Genomic DNA, 18199 nt, shown 5'->3' with positions numbered 1-18199 from the left:
TCATATAGATTTATTTTTTGGACATGTCTACATGTCTCTCACCAAGTAGATTCTGCAATCAAAAGGAGACAAGAAATGGAACATAATAAGCGGAATATTTTAAAATAGGCTGTCTAGGGATGACATTATAAATGTATTTTCAAATACGTTGGTGAAATGGTTCTTAACAAAAGGAGTGCTGGAATGATTTAACGCACGCAGATTTGAATATTATAAAAAATACATACATCATAAACTATATATTGAATAATATCCAAAAGATTTATTAAGGAATGTCTTATAACTAACAATTATGTATGATGCTACTGAAGTATAATGACGTGAAGTTTTGAATCATTGCCAGTGGTTGTTACTGTTTCTTCAGAGATCATGTTATTTATAGTTATTGTTTATTGAGCGTATTAGAAACTTGTGTGCAGTATTGATATTTGCTATTTTATTAGTTCGAAAAATCCTGGTTATAATTTAATCAGTATTGAGTTTTGGTAAGGAAGATGAGTTTTACAATATTTCAGACGATACACCATGTGCTGGCATTTACCATGACAAGTCTCTGGAGACCGGTGCTCGAATTGTTGATTGATGCAGCAATCTTTATTAATGAAGCATTGTTTATTTATAGAACATTCTTTATCCATGGAGCATTGTTTATCTATAGAACATTCTTTATCCATGGAGCATTGTTTATTTACACAGCATTCTTTATCCATGGAGCATTCTTTATTTACACAGCATTCTTTATCCATGGAGCATTCTTTATTTACACAGCATTCTTTATCCATGGAGCATTCTTTATTTATACAAAATTCTTTATCCATGGAGCATTCTTGATTTACACAACATTCTTTATCCAAGGGGCATATTTTATCGATTGAACATTCTTTATTCACGGGGCATTGTTTACTGATAGACGATGCACTCTTCTGCGCTTTCTGCGGTAATTGCTGTTGTTTAGCGCGTTTACTTTGCCCATTTATTTCAGGGACAACATTTTTCATGTTCTGTTCTCGTTCTTGCTTTTTTGTTTGCTTGATAGGTGTCTTCCGCTTGGAAAGTTGTTTCTCTATTTGTTTCACTTTATTTTCACGCTTAATTAATCGACCACCTTGCATCTTCTTTCTGTTTGATGTTATATTATCTTGTGTAATATTGCTTGTTGTACGTTTTTGCTTATGCTGTTTAGTTAGTTGTAGAGATTCATTTACTTGCCTTTTTTTATGACTGGCATTCTCCGGCTGATGCTGAAGTTCTTGTTTCTTCGGCTTCTGTAGCTGCACATTTTTCTTGTCACTTTTCATATTGCTTTTCTCCTGTCGAAGTTCATCTGACTTTTTCCCCCGAATATTCGATGCTTGTGGTTTATATTGCTCTTTTTCTTTTAATTTACTCCCAATTTCCAATCGTTGCTGCTCTTCAATCTCCCGTTTCTGTTCAGTTTCTTGTATATTGTCTTGTTTTTTATCTTTATTCTTCAGAACAGACTTTTGTGTTTGTTGTACTGGCGTCTCTTCCCATTTCTGATTTTGGTATGTATTTTCACTATATTTTTCGGGCTTTCTAGTGTGCTCATATGCATAGTATTTATTATTTTCTTTTCCAAATTGATTTTCGCCATAGAAACTTGGATAACAGTGTGGATATCGTTTATGATATTGCATATAGTGGTCATGATTATGGTCACAATAATAATGATGATGATGGTGGTGGTGATGTTCATGTTGATGGTAGAATGGGCATATTGTTTCACTTTCCCGCAGATTATCACTTATCTGGGAACATGTCTCTGACTCATCATATTGCTCACTACCATATGGATGATGTAAACAACAACGACAATGATGATCCTGACAATTATAATAATGATTATATTCGTGGCGAGATTTATTTTCGAGACATTCTTGTTTCTGAACATTAATACGCTTCTGAATATCTTTTTCTTGGCTTTCGTCTTCCGGCTGACATTGTTTTTCGGGACAGGATACATCGTCTTCTAATTCATCAGTGTAATATTCAGAAGCAGAACTAACGCTATTCTGAACGGATCGTTGCTTCCCAATCTTATTGCATCGATTTATATTCTGAAGTCTATTGTAATCAAATTTCTTGTTCTGTAGTTTTGACTGGTGATGACACTGATAACCATGGCATTTACGGCGATATCCCTCCTGAAGATATAATCTAAGTATATATTCTTTATCATCTTCAACACATTCTAGTATATAATCGTCAGAACAGGAATTGTAATCACTGGTTATCATATAGCTGTGGTAATTGCAGTGGCGATGGCCCCCTGTTAATAGGGTTTCCTGCTGATGGCAATTTCGGGGACAATAAACATTTCTTCTGGCTATGTCTCTCTGAAAAAATAATAGATATACAAACAATACGCATGCATGATTTGACATTGTTATATTGACATTGTTATACATACATACATACATGCATACACACACACATACGTATATATATATATATATTATATATACATACATACATATATGTATATTATATACATACGCACACACACACACACATATATAGACACTTATATATATATATATATATATATATATATATATATATATATATATATATATATATATATATATATATATATATATATATATATATATTTTTAAATTATATGTATTTATTTTATCCTAATTAATAATAATTCGGGTAGAATGAATGGGTTAATAGAAACCAGGGTAGCAAAGATCACAAAATAACTGTGGTGTAATTCCTGTTTTTGAGCCAGAAACTCCTTGATATTTTGGGTATTTGAGTATATATAAATTTAAGGAATGGAGTGAACGCATGTTATAACTGCATACTTTATTCCGACATATGTTTCGAAGAATTACAATTTATCCGATCCATAGGAATCGTCGGTGTTAAAAATGTAAACTTCTCCTTAGGGAAATGTATGAGGATCATCTTAAACGTAAGACATTATGACCGAGTATGAGAACTATAGTTGGATAAGGTTATAACGTAATTCATTTGAAAAAACCGTTAGAGATGTGGACGCTACCAGATAGTACTTAGGACAAGAAAGGAAGGAAGAGAAAAAAAGTGAGAAGGAAGGAAAATTCAGAGTGTAGATTTTGGAGTAGATGGGATGATATAAATACAATAAAAAAATTTTTTGGGAAAGGAATGTTATGTAATAAAAAGGCATTATAAATGGGGTTAATACTGTGTTTCTATGAAAATATAGAGATGAATGTATATAAACACTTATACTTATGTGTATGCGCATATATATACACAAACAGACCTACATTTCCTCCAATAAGTTCATATATGCATATTCATATACACACCCACGTCAAAACTCACACTCACATATACATACGAACACACACACATATACATACATATATATATATATATACATAGATATATGCAAGTACATATATATATATATATACACATATATACACACACATACATATCCATGCATATATATATATACATACACACATACATACATATACATACATATATACATATATATATATATACACTTATATATATATATATATACATCCATATATACACATATATACACACACACATACACATATATACACATATACACACATACACAGATACATACATATACACATGTACATATACACATATATATACACACTCACACACACACACACACACACACATATATATATATATATATATATATATATATATATATATATATATATACATATATATACATATATATATATATATATATATATATATATATATATATATATATATATATATATATATATATATACGCACCCATACATATTCACATATACACTCATATATGAATACATATAAAAAAAATTGCATAAATATATCTGTGCACAAAAATATACATACATCCAATTAGGCATACATTGATGCATATTTATACATTTTTTTATAAAAAATAAAAATAAATAAAAATAAAAATAAAAATACATATATGTACACAAAAATCTATACAAACACATCTAGTTTCATACAAAAACATGAATATATATACACACACTCTCCCACAGATACACGTGTATATATAAACACTTAAAACGTACCGTTATATATACATATATATTTTTTATGTATTTGTTGTTACATGAATTTATATAGATACTCAGCTGAAGGTAATTCATATATAAGTGAATGAGATGTTAAATGAATGAAAATTAATTAATGAATTGAAGAATAATAAAGTTAATGGGTTGTCCATTAATTCACATGAAATGATTACTTTATTATTATATGCTAGAAAAGTTGGGCTGAATTAGGGGTTTGAAGAGTAAATCTTGCTTAAGAAGACAAAGTCAAAATTATAAATAAGGTTTACTACAGTAATTCAGTAACATATTTGTTAGTGTAAAAGTTTTATCGACATTTGAAAATCACAATATATTATGCTGACCAGTAAATTTTTCGTCAAATAATGAGATATTAAAATGATTGTCATATGTTTTGTTACGAGAATAAATATTTAAACTATGAATGATAGAAATTAAAGATGTTTCTAGCAACGCTGAAATGATGAATTATGATCGTAGATTTAGAGAACTCTCATTGTATATGTGTGTATGTGTATATGTATATGTATATACATATATATATATATATATATATATATATATATATATATATATATATATATATATATATATATATATATATATATATATATATGTATGCATATATATATACATATGTATATGAGTATGTGTATGTATTGATATTTTGATATGTATATATATATATATATATATATATATATATATATATATGTATATGTGTGTGTGTTCGTATGTATATGTGAGTGTGAGTTTTGACGTGGGCGTGTATATAAATATGCATATATGAACTTATTGGAGGAAATGTAGGTCTGTTTGTGTATATATATGCGCATACACATAAGGATAAGTGTTTATATATATTCATCTTTATAATGCCTTTTTATTACATAACATTCCTTTCCAAAAATTTTTTTTATTGTATTTATATTATCCCATCTACTCCAAAATCTATAGTCTGAATTTTTCTTTCCACTCTCTCTCTCTTTCTCTTTTTTTTCTCTTCCTTCCTTTCTTGTCCTTAGTACTATCTGGTAGCGTCCACATCTCTAACGGTTTTTTCAAATGAATTACATTATAACCTTATCCATCTATAGTTCTCATACTCGGTCATAATGTCTTACGTTTCAGATGATCCCCATACATTTCCCTGAGGAGAAGTTTACATTTTAAACATCGACGATTCCTATGGATCGCATGAATTGTAATTCTTCGAAACATATGTCAGAATAAAGTATGCAGTTATAACATGCGTTCACTCCATTCCTTAAATTTATATATATATATATATATATATATATATATATATATATATACTGTGGTTGGACAAGATAATAGAAACACCTTAAAATTTCAAACAAATTAATTTTAATATGGGGTAGAACTTCCTTTGGCAGTAACTACAGCTGGAATTCTACGAGGTATGAACTCGTAAAAAGTTTGAATTGTTTCCAAAGGAATTTTTCTCCATTTATCAACTAAAACAGTCTCCAGTTCTTGTAGTGATGATGGTGGAGGATATCGACTCCTTACTTGTTTTCCTAAAATGCACCATAAATGTTCAATAATATTGAGATCTTGGGACAGTGGTGGCCAGATAGGATGTTCAACTGCACTAGAATATTCCCCGTGTCATTCAGTAACAACTTTAGCTGTGTGAATTGGTGCATTATCATCCTAAAAGTTTATGTCTCCCTCCGGAAACGGTTCCGCAACCATAGGATGATTTTGATCAGATAAAATGCATAAATAGTCTTGACTATAAATTCTGCCATGAAGGAAAACCATTACACCGGCGGATTTTCAAGATATAACCACCCCCAGATCATCACAGATCCTCCTCCATGTTTAACAGTTGGAAGAAGCCGGTCTGCGTCAAATGCCTCTTTTGGCTGTCTCCACACGAATACTCGGCTGGTGGTCGGCAATATAATAAAGAGTGACTCGTCCGAGGAAATAACATTTTCCCACTGCTCTAGGGACTAATTTTGTAGGTTTTTACACCACTCTAAATGCTTTGCAACGTTTGATTTTGAGAGTAGTGGATTTCTGATTGCAGCCCTACAGTGAAATCCGGCTTTGTGCAACTCCTGGCGAACAGTTTTTTTTGGAAACCGGGTTCTCGAGGTAGTAATTAAGCTCTGAAGTAATTTAGGGAGCTGTACTTTTCTGATCCTTTCTAAAAATTCGCGTAAGAGTCCGACGGTCCCTATCTGAAAGTTTTGGTTTTCTTCCGGAGTTTTGTTTCGACGAGGAGGTTTTTCTCTCTTTCTCAAAGGCTGTGAATACTTTCAAGACAGTACTTCTTGATACAACAAACATATCGGCTGTTTTCGTTACGCTAGCGTGTGCCATACGAGAGCCAACAATTTGACCTCTTTGAAAGTCCGATAGACCTGTTATTTTAATGAATTTCAATTACCTTTTTGTGGTGATATCTGAAAGTAAACAGCAATTTTAACAAAACATATTAAGCAACACAAGTAATAAATAAAAAACAAAAATATAGTAGCTGTTGACAGCTTTATATATATTTCAAGATTATATTTCCATTATTTTGTCCAGCCCTGTATATATACATATATATATATATATATATATATATATATATATATATGTGTGTGTGTGTGTGTGTGTGTATGTGTGTGTGTGTGTGTGTGTGTGTTTGTATATATATATATATATATATATATATATATATATATATCTGTTCTTGTATGTAAAACAATTTGTTATATTGATTGAGTTTCACTTTTCAAATCATGTTAAATTCATACATTTCTATATTACTGACTTAACAGTTTATGAAGCTGCTAATATGAGGATTTTGGGCTATCACGATCTTTTGAATGTCTGCATTATTATTTCACTTTCGTCACGCTGAATACATAAATTTTTATTTACCTGCTTGCTTATGTATTGTGCTATGCTATTTATATTTAATGTATTGGTAGTTTTGTTACTACATATGGTTGGTTGTGTTGTCTATGCGTGTCAGCTGTGTAAACCGTCAATAAGCGTAGATATGTGTGTGTGTTTCTAAGTAAATATATGTGATAATGCATGCGTATGTACCATTGCTCATATGTTTGTGATAATATGCTATTTCACGGCTCGGTTATCTTTTTTATTATTACGTCCGTTTATCATTTAAATGTCTTCACATGTATATCAATATATTTAAGTGCATTGCATACTCTTATGGAAGTATGTCTATCTACATTGTATCAATTGGGCTTCAAACTGAATTTATTATTAATAGAGCTTCATGACATTATCGGCTTTGTTCTTCTTGTATTCCAATGCGACTAAACTAGTGTATTGTGGCCGTGTCAACATGACCTGGCTTCAGTTATTTTAGGTTTTATTATTTATTCTCATATCCATGTTACATTTTTTAAAATTAGTCCTAATTTTGGAGAATATTAGATTTTTTCTTTTTCTTTCATCGTTCATATTTTTATGCACTAATTCTGTAGCCTATATTTTCTTACTTTAATATCTTATTTGTAAATTTACATGTTATTTTATACTAAACGCTGTTAATCTGACCCTTGCTCGTTATATTATCTATATCTATAAAAGGCAGGATGTGCGTGTGTGTGTATGTGTGTGTGTGTGTGTGTGTGTGTGTGTGTGTGTGTGTGTGTGTGTGTGTGTGTGTGTGTGTGTGTATACGTGAATGTAATTTATGCACGTCCTCAAATTAGCACGCATGTCGCTCCAATTTTAGGACATTGGTCACGACCGTGGCTATACTTTTGTCAACTTATTTTTTCTGAAACACCCGCGGATAGTAGTAAACATCGATTTTTGACCATAACTTTTCCCAATTTTGAGCGTCAGTGAATCGGTAAGTTTGCTAACATGAATTAAGTCCGTTTCTTGCAATGGTGAAGGGAAGGTGAGTGCTGATGTGTGTGTGTGAGGTAGAGTGAGAGAGAGAGAGAGAGAGAGAGAGAGAGAGAGAGAGAGAGAGAGAGAGAGGAAGAGAGAGAGAGAGAGAGAGAGAGAGAGAGAGAAAGAGAGAGAGACTGACAGCGTACACTGTTAAAATTTATTTTTCGTAGCATCTTCTTTTGAGTGAGTGATTGACTGAGAGACAGAGAGAGTGATAGCGTAATGCCCTCTCTCTCTCTCTCTCTCTCTCTCTCTCTCTCAAACATTAACAAAGACGCAAGAAAAAGTAAAATAAAATTTACGCTATCTCTCTCTCTCTCACACACACACACTGCAACATACACTTGCCTTCTCTCTTTCTCTTTCCGACAGCACACACCTTTTTCTCTGTCATTCACTCGCACACTCACTCAAGAAAGTTGAGAGTAGAAATTAATTTTAAAAATGTACGCTGTGTGTGTGTGTGTGTGTGAGGGAAAGAGTATCAGCGTACGTTTTTAAAATTTATTTTTTCCTCGCATCTTTTTTGAGTGATTGTGTGAGTTACAATGTGTGAGTTACTGAGAGAGAGAGTGTGTGTGTGAGATAGCGTAAATTTAATTTATTTACTTTTTCACGCATGTTTTTAGTGTGTCTTTTGTCTGAGAAAGAGAGAGGATGAGAGAGGGGCGTTGCGCTATCACACACACACACACAGACACACTCACACACACACACACACACACACACACACACACACACACACACACACACACACACACACTCTCTCTCTCTCTCTCTCTCTCTCTCACAGTCAATCACTCAAAAAAGATGCAAGGAAAAATAAATTTTAAAATGTACGCTGTCACTCTCTCTCTCCCTCACACACAAACATCAACACACACCTTCTCTCTCTCTCTCTCTCTCTCTCTCTCTCTCTCCCTCTCAAACACACACTTCCTATCTCGCACCCCACCATCAAGATATACACACATCTCTCTTTCACTTTATGCTGACATCAAACGAAATGTACGTTTCTACATCAAAAAACAAATAAAAAATTTATACGGAATTTACCGAACGCTGTAACTTAGCAGCTGATAGATCATTGACAACTCTGTGACTCAAAACAAAGGATAGTCCTCGCCGAAACTTATCTCTTGCCATAAAATCTTCGATGATATAATGATACCAGAAATAAATCACTGCTTTAATCCCCACCTCAAAAAACCTACAATCCAATTAGTGGAACACCTCAAAACAACAACTCCAATGGGATAAAGAGTACACATATTACAACAACAATAACACCAGGTGTGTGTTGTGTGTGTGTGTGTGTGTGTGTGTGTGTGTGTGTGTGTGTGTGTGTGTGTGTGTGTGTGTGTGTGTGTGTGTGTGTGTGTGTGTGTGTGTGTGTGTGTGTGTGTGTGTGTGTGTGTGTAGACTTACAATATATCCTATGTTTCAGACAATTTTACACAATCATTCAATAAAACTCAAATGGGTTAAAGAGTACACGCTTTATCCGCCTAAACACTGCAACGGGACCCGCTTGGTAGTCAACTCACTGACGCCCCACTTTATTGAGGCCACCATTGTTACGGTGTGCGGGAGAGGTGAAAATGTTTCCATTTCAAGGATGAACCTTAATTCCTCGGGTTCAGACATGCCATTTAACTACCGCAGATCGCAGTTCCCGGTGAGGCTATGCTTCACCATGTCCATCAACAAATCCCAAGGCCAAACACTATCGGTGGCAGGCATCCAGTTGGGGGAGCCGTGCTTTTCACATGGGCAACTTTATGTGGCCTTCTCCCTATGGATCACACAGGTTGTAATCCTTTGAAACATATGTAGGAATAAAGTATGCAATTATAACATGCGTTTTCTCCATTCCTTAAATTCTTATATATATATATATATATATATATACGTTTAAGAATTTGTGTTGCAAAATTCCTCATCCGAAGCCGTGTCTTGAAACAGATTTTGTTATATTTCGGGATTGTAATTTTTTTTAAACGCACAAATTATATATTGGTTCTTCAATCGCGTATTATTGCTCTTATTTTATCTTAATAACAATAATAATAATGATGATGATGATGATGATGATGATGATGATGATGATGATGATGATGATGATAATAATAATAATAATAATAATAATGATAATAATAATAATAATGGTATGAGCACAAACTGCATAGAGTGGCGGAGTCGGAGATTTGCAAAATCTTCTGGGATTTCCCTATCCAAACAGATCAGGTGCACGAGCATAACAGATCGGACAAGATACACCACATGTGCTATATAGTTGATGTCGCATGCTCCTTTGGCTCAAGAATAGTGAAGAAGGAAGGCGAAACAATAGATAAATACAACCCTCTTAAGTACGAAATAGACCGGGTATGGGAAATGAAGAAGGTGAAGATAGTGCCAATTATTGTTGGCTCCTTGGGGACAGTATCAGAAGGCATGAAGACGAACATAATGGAAATTGGAATAGAGCGCCCATTATGAATATAAATGAATTTATAATACAATTATATATTTTATTAAAGTAAACTATTATAGTATATTATTATGTTTATATTATGATTTCATTTATATTCAGTACGTATTTTCATGAAATATATATTGAATATATTGAATATTGAAATGAGCATAATTAAAAGTTTAAATGTCGTCTCATAAATTTCCAATGTTTGAGTTAATATATTTTTATACTGCGAACGGTTTATTTGACCCTGAATTTCAGTTGGTATGGGCCTTTTCCTATTTCAAGATAAATCATTTAAAGGCAGCAAGCTGGCAGAAAGGCTAGCACACCGGGCGAAATACTTAGCCGTATTTCGTCTATTTTTACGTTCTTGATTTCAAATTCTGCGAGGTCAACTTTGCCTTTTATCCTTTCGGGGTCGATAAATCAAGTACCCGTTGCGTACTGGGGTCGATCTTATCGACTGGCTCCCTCCACAGAAAAAAAGTTCGGGCCTTGTGCCTAGAGTAGAAAAGAAGATAAATTGTCTGCAGATATATGCGCTCTTAGCCAGCATGAGCAAGGAAGCTGAATGAAGATGCAACGCGTATTTGTTTAAGCTACTTTATCTGATGTATATGCTTGTATTTATATATGTATCAATATATATATATATATATATATATATATATATATATATATATATATATGTACAAACACAACTTACGCACGCTGCCGACATGCCCATTGTGTAGAAAGTTTACAAACCCATACTCGGATTTTTCTTTGGTTTAAGGCGCTATATTTTGAAGGCTTTCTTTAAGGGAGAAGAATGACTAAAATATTGTCTTCTGATATGTGGACAAACCATAAATAAATAAGTTTTATTTTCTGATTTATTGCATCTCTTTATATGCATGTAAATCACAATGGATTCTTCTGACTTCACGGAATGTTGTTACTGAGCAACCTGTACAAATAAATTGTTTTACAGTGAGTTGGACTGTGTTGGTTCTATCGCACTTTCTCTTTATTACATTATCGTTTCACCTGTCAGAAGCAAATCAGAAATATACCAGAAAAGAAGCGATGTGAAATCTAAGCTGATTCCTTTAATTCTGAAGCATATCAAATGTGGAGGTGACTTTGCTGAAACTTTTCATGTAATAAATACTTCAATGTTCACATCACATGCCGATTAAACTTGTTTTGTAGTACCCATATACTATATAAGAATGTTACACACGAGCTGAAACATACGAAATTATCTCCTTAAGCGCATTGTGTCCTTTAAATTCACCTGCAGCAACTGTAGAAATTCATTAGGAGTGCATCACTAGTAAAGGTCCCTGACACTATGTTTATTTATCATATTGATATTTTTGTGTCCTACAAAATCTGGGACGATATTTCCGTAATTGTAATAGATCTTTCCTTCACCCTGCTGGTTTATCGCAACAATACCCAGAATGAAAATCAGATAGGGGCAGGAATGGCTGTGTCGTAAGTATAGGCGCAGGAGTGACTGTGTGGTAAGTATAGACGCAGGGCTGGCTGTGTGGTAAGTAGCTTGCTTACCAACCACATGGTTCCGGGTTCAGTCCCACTGCGTGGCATCTTGGGCAAGTGTCTTCTACTATAGCCTCGGGCCGACCAAAGCCTTGTGAGTGGATTTGGTAGATGAAAACTGAAAGAAGTCCGTTGTATATATGTATGTATATATGTATATATATATATGTGTGTGTATGTTTGTGTGTCTGTGTTTGTCTCCCCAGCATCGCTTGACAACCGATGCTGGTGTGTTTACGTCTCCGTAACTTAGCGGTTCGGCTAAACAGACCGATAGAATAAGTACTAGGCTTCCAAAGAATAAGTCCTGGGCTCGATCTGCTCGACTAAAGGCGGTGCTCCAGCATGGCCGCAGTCAAAATGACTGAAACAAGTAAAACAGTAAAAGAGTAAAAGAGGGGTTTCTGCTTATTTAGTCACAGACGTCTAATTTTGATACGCTGTACTCAGATACTAGAGAATCATATGCTCATATATTTAAGTATCTATGTATGTATGTCATTTTTCAGTTTATTTCAACATTTTTTACCAATAGAGAAAGAATCGGTTTCTAACCTAGATCCAATGCTCTATTGGAATTTCAACATCAACAACGGGGTATTTTTATATGTATGTATGTATGTATGTATGTATGTATGTATGTATGTATGCATGTATGTATGTATGTATGTATGTTTGTATGTAAGTATGGATGGATGGATGGATGGATGTATATATGTATGTGTGTATGCATGTATGTATGCATGCATGCATGCAAGTACATACGTATGTGGAAATTTGTATGTATGTATTCTCATGCATATAGTTGCATATCTAGACATGCTCATAATATTTAAATGGTAAGCTGGGAAGTTTTACAGAATTTTACATTTCCAGTGATGGATAGGATCTGTAGTCTTCAAATTAGCTTTCTCCTTTCTGGATTTCAGAAGTCTAATTTCTCAAGATTGGTCTTTAAGCAATGTGCTACCTATCACAGGGTCCCAATAATTACAGGTATAAACATGAAATTGTAATCTGGATAGATTAACTGCATATTTCTCAATGTATGTATATATATATATATATATATATATATATATATATATATACATACATTCATACATATACATACATATATATACAAACATACATACATACATACATACATACATACATATATATATATATATATATATATATATATATATATATATAATTTTCTGTCTCTTTTGAATATGAAAATTTAAAAGTTAAAAACCTTATAATATATATATATATATATATATATATATATATATATATATATATATATATATATATATATATATATATATATATATATATATATATATGCAGGTAAAATATAAGTGTATATATGCAGGTAAAATATAAGTGTATATAGGCATACTTATACATATGTATGCGACTCTTCAGGAGAAATAGACTATTACAGGTTCGTGGAATTGGAAGCGCAACGTACATTTTCAGGTTTAATATACAACCATATACTGTACACTATGTATTGAATACTTCTTCCTTCTTCGTACGAAACAAAGTAACGTACATATAAGTATATATATATATATATATATATATATATATATATATATATATATATATATATATATATATATATATATATATATATATATATATATATATATATATATATATATATATATATATATATTTGTTTGTGTGTGTGTGTGTGTGTGTGTCTATGTATGTGTGCGTGTATTTGCGCATGTGTATGCATTAATATATACCTATGCATATTTATTGGCAACAATGCTCCGAGTTTCTTTAGGTAATGAATTTAGGAAAGCTTAGCTTCTTATGCATATGATACCCTAAGGTTATACATTAACGAGCAGAAAATGACCTGAGAATGAGGGAATGAGGTGAGGCAATATATATAATAATATAAAATGTCTCTTAAACTTACCACTTCTTCGAAACATTGATTAGGATGAACATTACCGGACGCCAACGAATACTCTGGTTCTTTGATATAAGACATCTGTTGAAGATGAAATATTTTAAATAACATCAATCAACAGGTAATAAAACTATCTGGGAAAAACATTATTGACGTAAATCTTTTCATTAAAATAACGTTCCAATTATTTAAAAATCCCATTAAACATGTATTCAAAGCGATACGGCCCTATGGCATATATGGATAAAGCTTTTTGCGTATCCGCAGTCTTGTAACTTTTCTGGCACGTTTGCTTACCTGGGTAAGTGCAATGAAACATAATTAATTCGCTGTGACTTCAAGAATTCCTTCGTAAATTGTTTGGGATAAATTTTGAAGATAATATGTCTCCTTTTTTCAAGAATAGCTTGCAATATTAGTGAACAGTGAATAGCGTTGGAGAACATAAAGATTAAAATCTTAGTAAAGACAAAGCCATCTGACACAGGATTGCTGACCATCTGAATATTGGAAAAAAGTTATTTGTATCATGGGGATTCGCGCCATATATCAGAATGCCGACAACATGACTGCTCCTCAGTGAAGAATGTCGAAGTTATAAGACGTATCTTGGACATCCTGAAAACCAAGTTTCCTCAGTCTCTTATGTTCCTTGGTTGTGTCTCCAGTGAGAGGGACGTCACGCCGCTGCACGGCTTTGAACAAATTCTTAGGCTCAATAGAAACGACAACGTGAAACTGCTGTAGAATGTGGACAATCATTCACCAACCGCTTTGCCTACAACCCTATGGCCGGCTGGTGGCATAAATCAAGTAGATGTTCGAAGATCTCCCCAAGGAAACAGTGAGAACCGCATGCTCCAGGTTCTGAAGCTGTCTTGAGGCCGTGGTGGACGCAGAGGGGAGCTACTTTGAGTAAACTGTTATCGCCTAGTCGATATTTTTTGATTTCTTAAAATACTTTTATTTTTTGGCTGGGAGATTGCGTTTTCTTTACATTTTATGCAAACTGTCAAATTTAACTTGAACACCCTGTATAAATCAAAGTAATAACAAGTAAAACAAGTTCACATATTTCACATTTATGATAACATTTGCGAAAATGATGTTATAAAATACAAAAGATTATATTTTCCTAAAACAACAATATTGGTACACATTTCTGTCTAGGGTGTCAAATGGCTAATTTTATTTTCTATTTTCGATGTCAAATGCACTCATACTATGGTCTAGAAACGAAGGCTGGACAAATAGCTCGGTCTAACACATATTGAATGTATTTAAATGGATGAAGAAAAAATAAATCCTATCATCACGGCAAAAACATTACATAACTGATTGCTAAATATTGTTTTCCGCTTTATAAATCTGAAATATAAATGCAGGCACCAGTTACATGAAACATTACATTCAAATACCGGTGTACACACCGAGATTTGTGAAAATTATAAGAAAGGTATTAGGGTGGAGTGTAAAAGGTACTTTTTACATAGATTTTTGAAATATGTTTTTGTGAATATATTTTTTATTGCAAAATCCTTTAAAAACAACTGTGCTGAAATCTGAAGTTCGTAAATTAACAGCCTCAAGCGCGGCAGCGCACTTAAGGTTTTGAATAATAAACGAAAAATCAATTTGTAGCATGTTTGCAGTTCCTCCTTTTATTTTTACATTCATTGTTACTAATTAATTAACCTTTACAAAATTCTTTAGAAACAAAACTGTTAAAATCACAAGCTCTAGAATTTATATCTTCAAGCTCCACAACGCACTTGAAATTTCAAAATTATGTTAAATAAATAGACTTTTCGACTTTGTTTTCTTTATTATTTTTAATATTAGGTAAACGAAAATATTTGTTACATGAGGGCTAGATTACACACACACTAGAATAAAATTACGCGTAAACCAATTTTTGATTCTTGACTCATTTTGGTGATAAAATAAATAACATTTCCAATTTATTCGAAATAATTCTCTGTCACCAAATAATACGAATCGCTGCCGTGCATTCCTTTTCGTTCCAGTAATAAAGTCAATTAATGTTTATCGTAGATGAGAATTAGCATCTGACTCTCCAGTAAAGAATGGAACATTCAAAGATTTGTTGATTTGGAAATTCCTTAAACCACATAATCCTAATTGTTTGTTATGTTCAAAATAGATAAAACTAAACAATTCTAATTGATTATTGCTGTATTACCTTTCAATTTGAAGTCCTCTTTTGTCTAGATCACCGGAATTTTTTCTCTTGATTCGATTCGACTCCTAATAAAACCGTCTCGACTGTTCTCACCACAAACGTTAGATGTTACTTCTCTCACGAGTTTTACACATCTCTCCACAGCTTGGGTGAGGCACGGTGATTTTTCCAGTTGCATCAAATGCCGCTATTCAATGAAGGTATAGATTTCTGCATCGAAAAATGCTTGTATAAGAGGTGGTCAGTAACAATAGTGTTCTTCCAGTTAATTATGTCCATGTAGTTTGAGGCAGCTAAGTTTAGGGTAGGAATTTTGAAAGGTCGCACAGACTTCCCTTTATACTGTGTTCGAGCCTGCCTTATGCGCCTTCATGCTAGTTCTCGAATGTGTCTCGGTTCCTCGTTTATCATAGCCAGTAAAATATCTTCTGGGTGCGCGCCGAAAGCATGCCATTGTATAACTGGAAATAACATGTCTTGACCGCTTGGTCCATTTCTCTCGAAGACACATTTGTCTTGAACACATTTAGAGCCCTATTTTCTGAGGAAGAATTGCATTTAATTGTGAACTACATTGGTACAAACTTTCATTATGCAAGCAACAATTAATTTCCTCGTATTAGAAGGATTCTTGGTGACAACAGCCAACCGTAGCATACGATTTGCAGTGGTAAACCTTCGAGAATGTGCTATTTTACAGGCTATTTCAGATGAAAAGTTTCCATTCAGAAATGATCAGTGCTTAGATCATTTCTGTCTACTGATGGAATCTGATTAAATTTCACAACACTTAGTGCTTCAAATCGCCCCAGTCTCTTACCAATCGGCCCAAGAAATCCACGAGGCCCGGTAGTTTTTCTGTCGAGATCGTTAATAAGATGGCTTAAGGGAAGCTCATTTGCGTGGAGCTGATACACAAACCAATATAATGGCTTCTTCAATTTATCATCTAAATGTCTAAGGATGTGTCCTTTTGACCCTGTATTAGCTGCAGTACCATCGAAAACTACAGCTACCATGTGGTTGTATTGCAGAACCCGTTTTAACAGCAAAGTGCCCAAGATAGCGGAACTTAAGTTTCTTTATCAATGAAAAATGTTCTTGAATTGTTTTCTTACGAAATATTTTCCCATTTGTTCACTTATGAGTGTTGTGACTCTCCTATCAAAATACACAGCAAACAGTGGTTTAAGCGGCCACCCTTCCTGCTGCAGGGATTTAAGTTTTCTGGATAGTTCCCGCCTTACATTTGTTCTGTCTATAACCAAAGAACATTCACCAGAGCTACTTGCCGTTAAGTCGCTGATGACCGAACTTCTAAGAGCAGCAGCACAGTCTAAGAAAGGAAGGATGATATCTATTTTAATTTTTTATTTCGCTATGTTATTTCACCTCCAGTCACAATAACATGTTATATGATTTAAAATTTCTTTTCTCTGCTAAGCACTTTAAATTTCTCTTTTTTACTCTACCTCTTTAACAAACTTTTTCAACCATGTAATTCCCCACTTCATGTCTTTAACAGTTCTCTCTTTCTCTTCATTTCTCACTTTCATTAACCACATGAGTGGTAGTATAATGCATCTACTGGCTTTCTTAGTCACTCTCACATTCCTTCTTCCTCTCTCTCACTCCACCTCCTCCTTCTCTCTAATGAACTAAATCTTAAAGTGTGAACGAACAGGTAGAAAAATAATATTATAGACTTAATTCAATGAAAAAATTCTTTTCACTATCAAAAATGCCCCACCAAAACAACAACGACGACCACCACCACTATCATTGCTCTAGTTTTCAGTAACAAAGCTAATTTCATTTCATTGCTGTTGATGTATCTCTATTCTGTATCATTGCTCTAGTTTTCAGTAACAAAGCTCATTTCATTTCATTGCTGTCGATGTATCTCTATTCTGACAATAGAAATGCTATCTGCCTCTCTCACTCTCTTAGTGTAATTGCCTCCCCTGTCTAGCATATCTCTTTCTCTTTATCTTTCCCTCTCCACCCTACATCACGTCGTTAATTCTTCTCTCTCCCTCTTTTTTCTCACCGTC

The 18199-nt window shown here is 33.4% G+C and overlaps 1 protein-coding gene across 8 annotated transcripts in view; it reads right to left on the bottom strand.

Moving 5' to 3' along the window:
* Positions 1-242: 242 nt before the first annotated feature.
* LOC106881961 (uncharacterized) overlaps positions 243-18199 on the bottom strand; it is a 49104-nt gene continuing 31147 nt past the window's right edge. For 4 of the 8 annotated variants that reach the window (XM_089352330.1, XM_089352329.1, XM_089352328.1 and 1 more), the window contains 2 exons: positions 13949-14023; positions 243-2357 (listed from right to left, as the gene is read on the bottom strand). In XM_089352330.1, coding sequence (XP_089208456.1) covers positions 459-2357; positions 13949-14023 — 1974 coding nt within the window. In that variant the 3' untranslated portion in view covers positions 243-458. Of the gene's footprint in view, positions 2358-13948; positions 14027-16145; positions 16690-18199 lie in introns of those variants that run through there. The other 4 variants (XM_089352334.1, XM_089352335.1, XM_089352332.1 and 1 more) reach the window with 2 other exon arrangements.

This window comes from Octopus bimaculoides, chromosome 5, assembly GCF_046866305.1.
Source record: "Octopus bimaculoides isolate indiv1 chromosome 5, ASM4686630v1, whole genome shotgun sequence".
Classification (NCBI taxonomy): domain Eukaryota; kingdom Metazoa; phylum Mollusca; class Cephalopoda; order Octopoda; family Octopodidae; genus Octopus; species Octopus bimaculoides.
The sequence above is the reverse complement of the archived record's forward strand: the minus strand, read 5'-3'. Positions and strand labels throughout refer to the sequence as shown.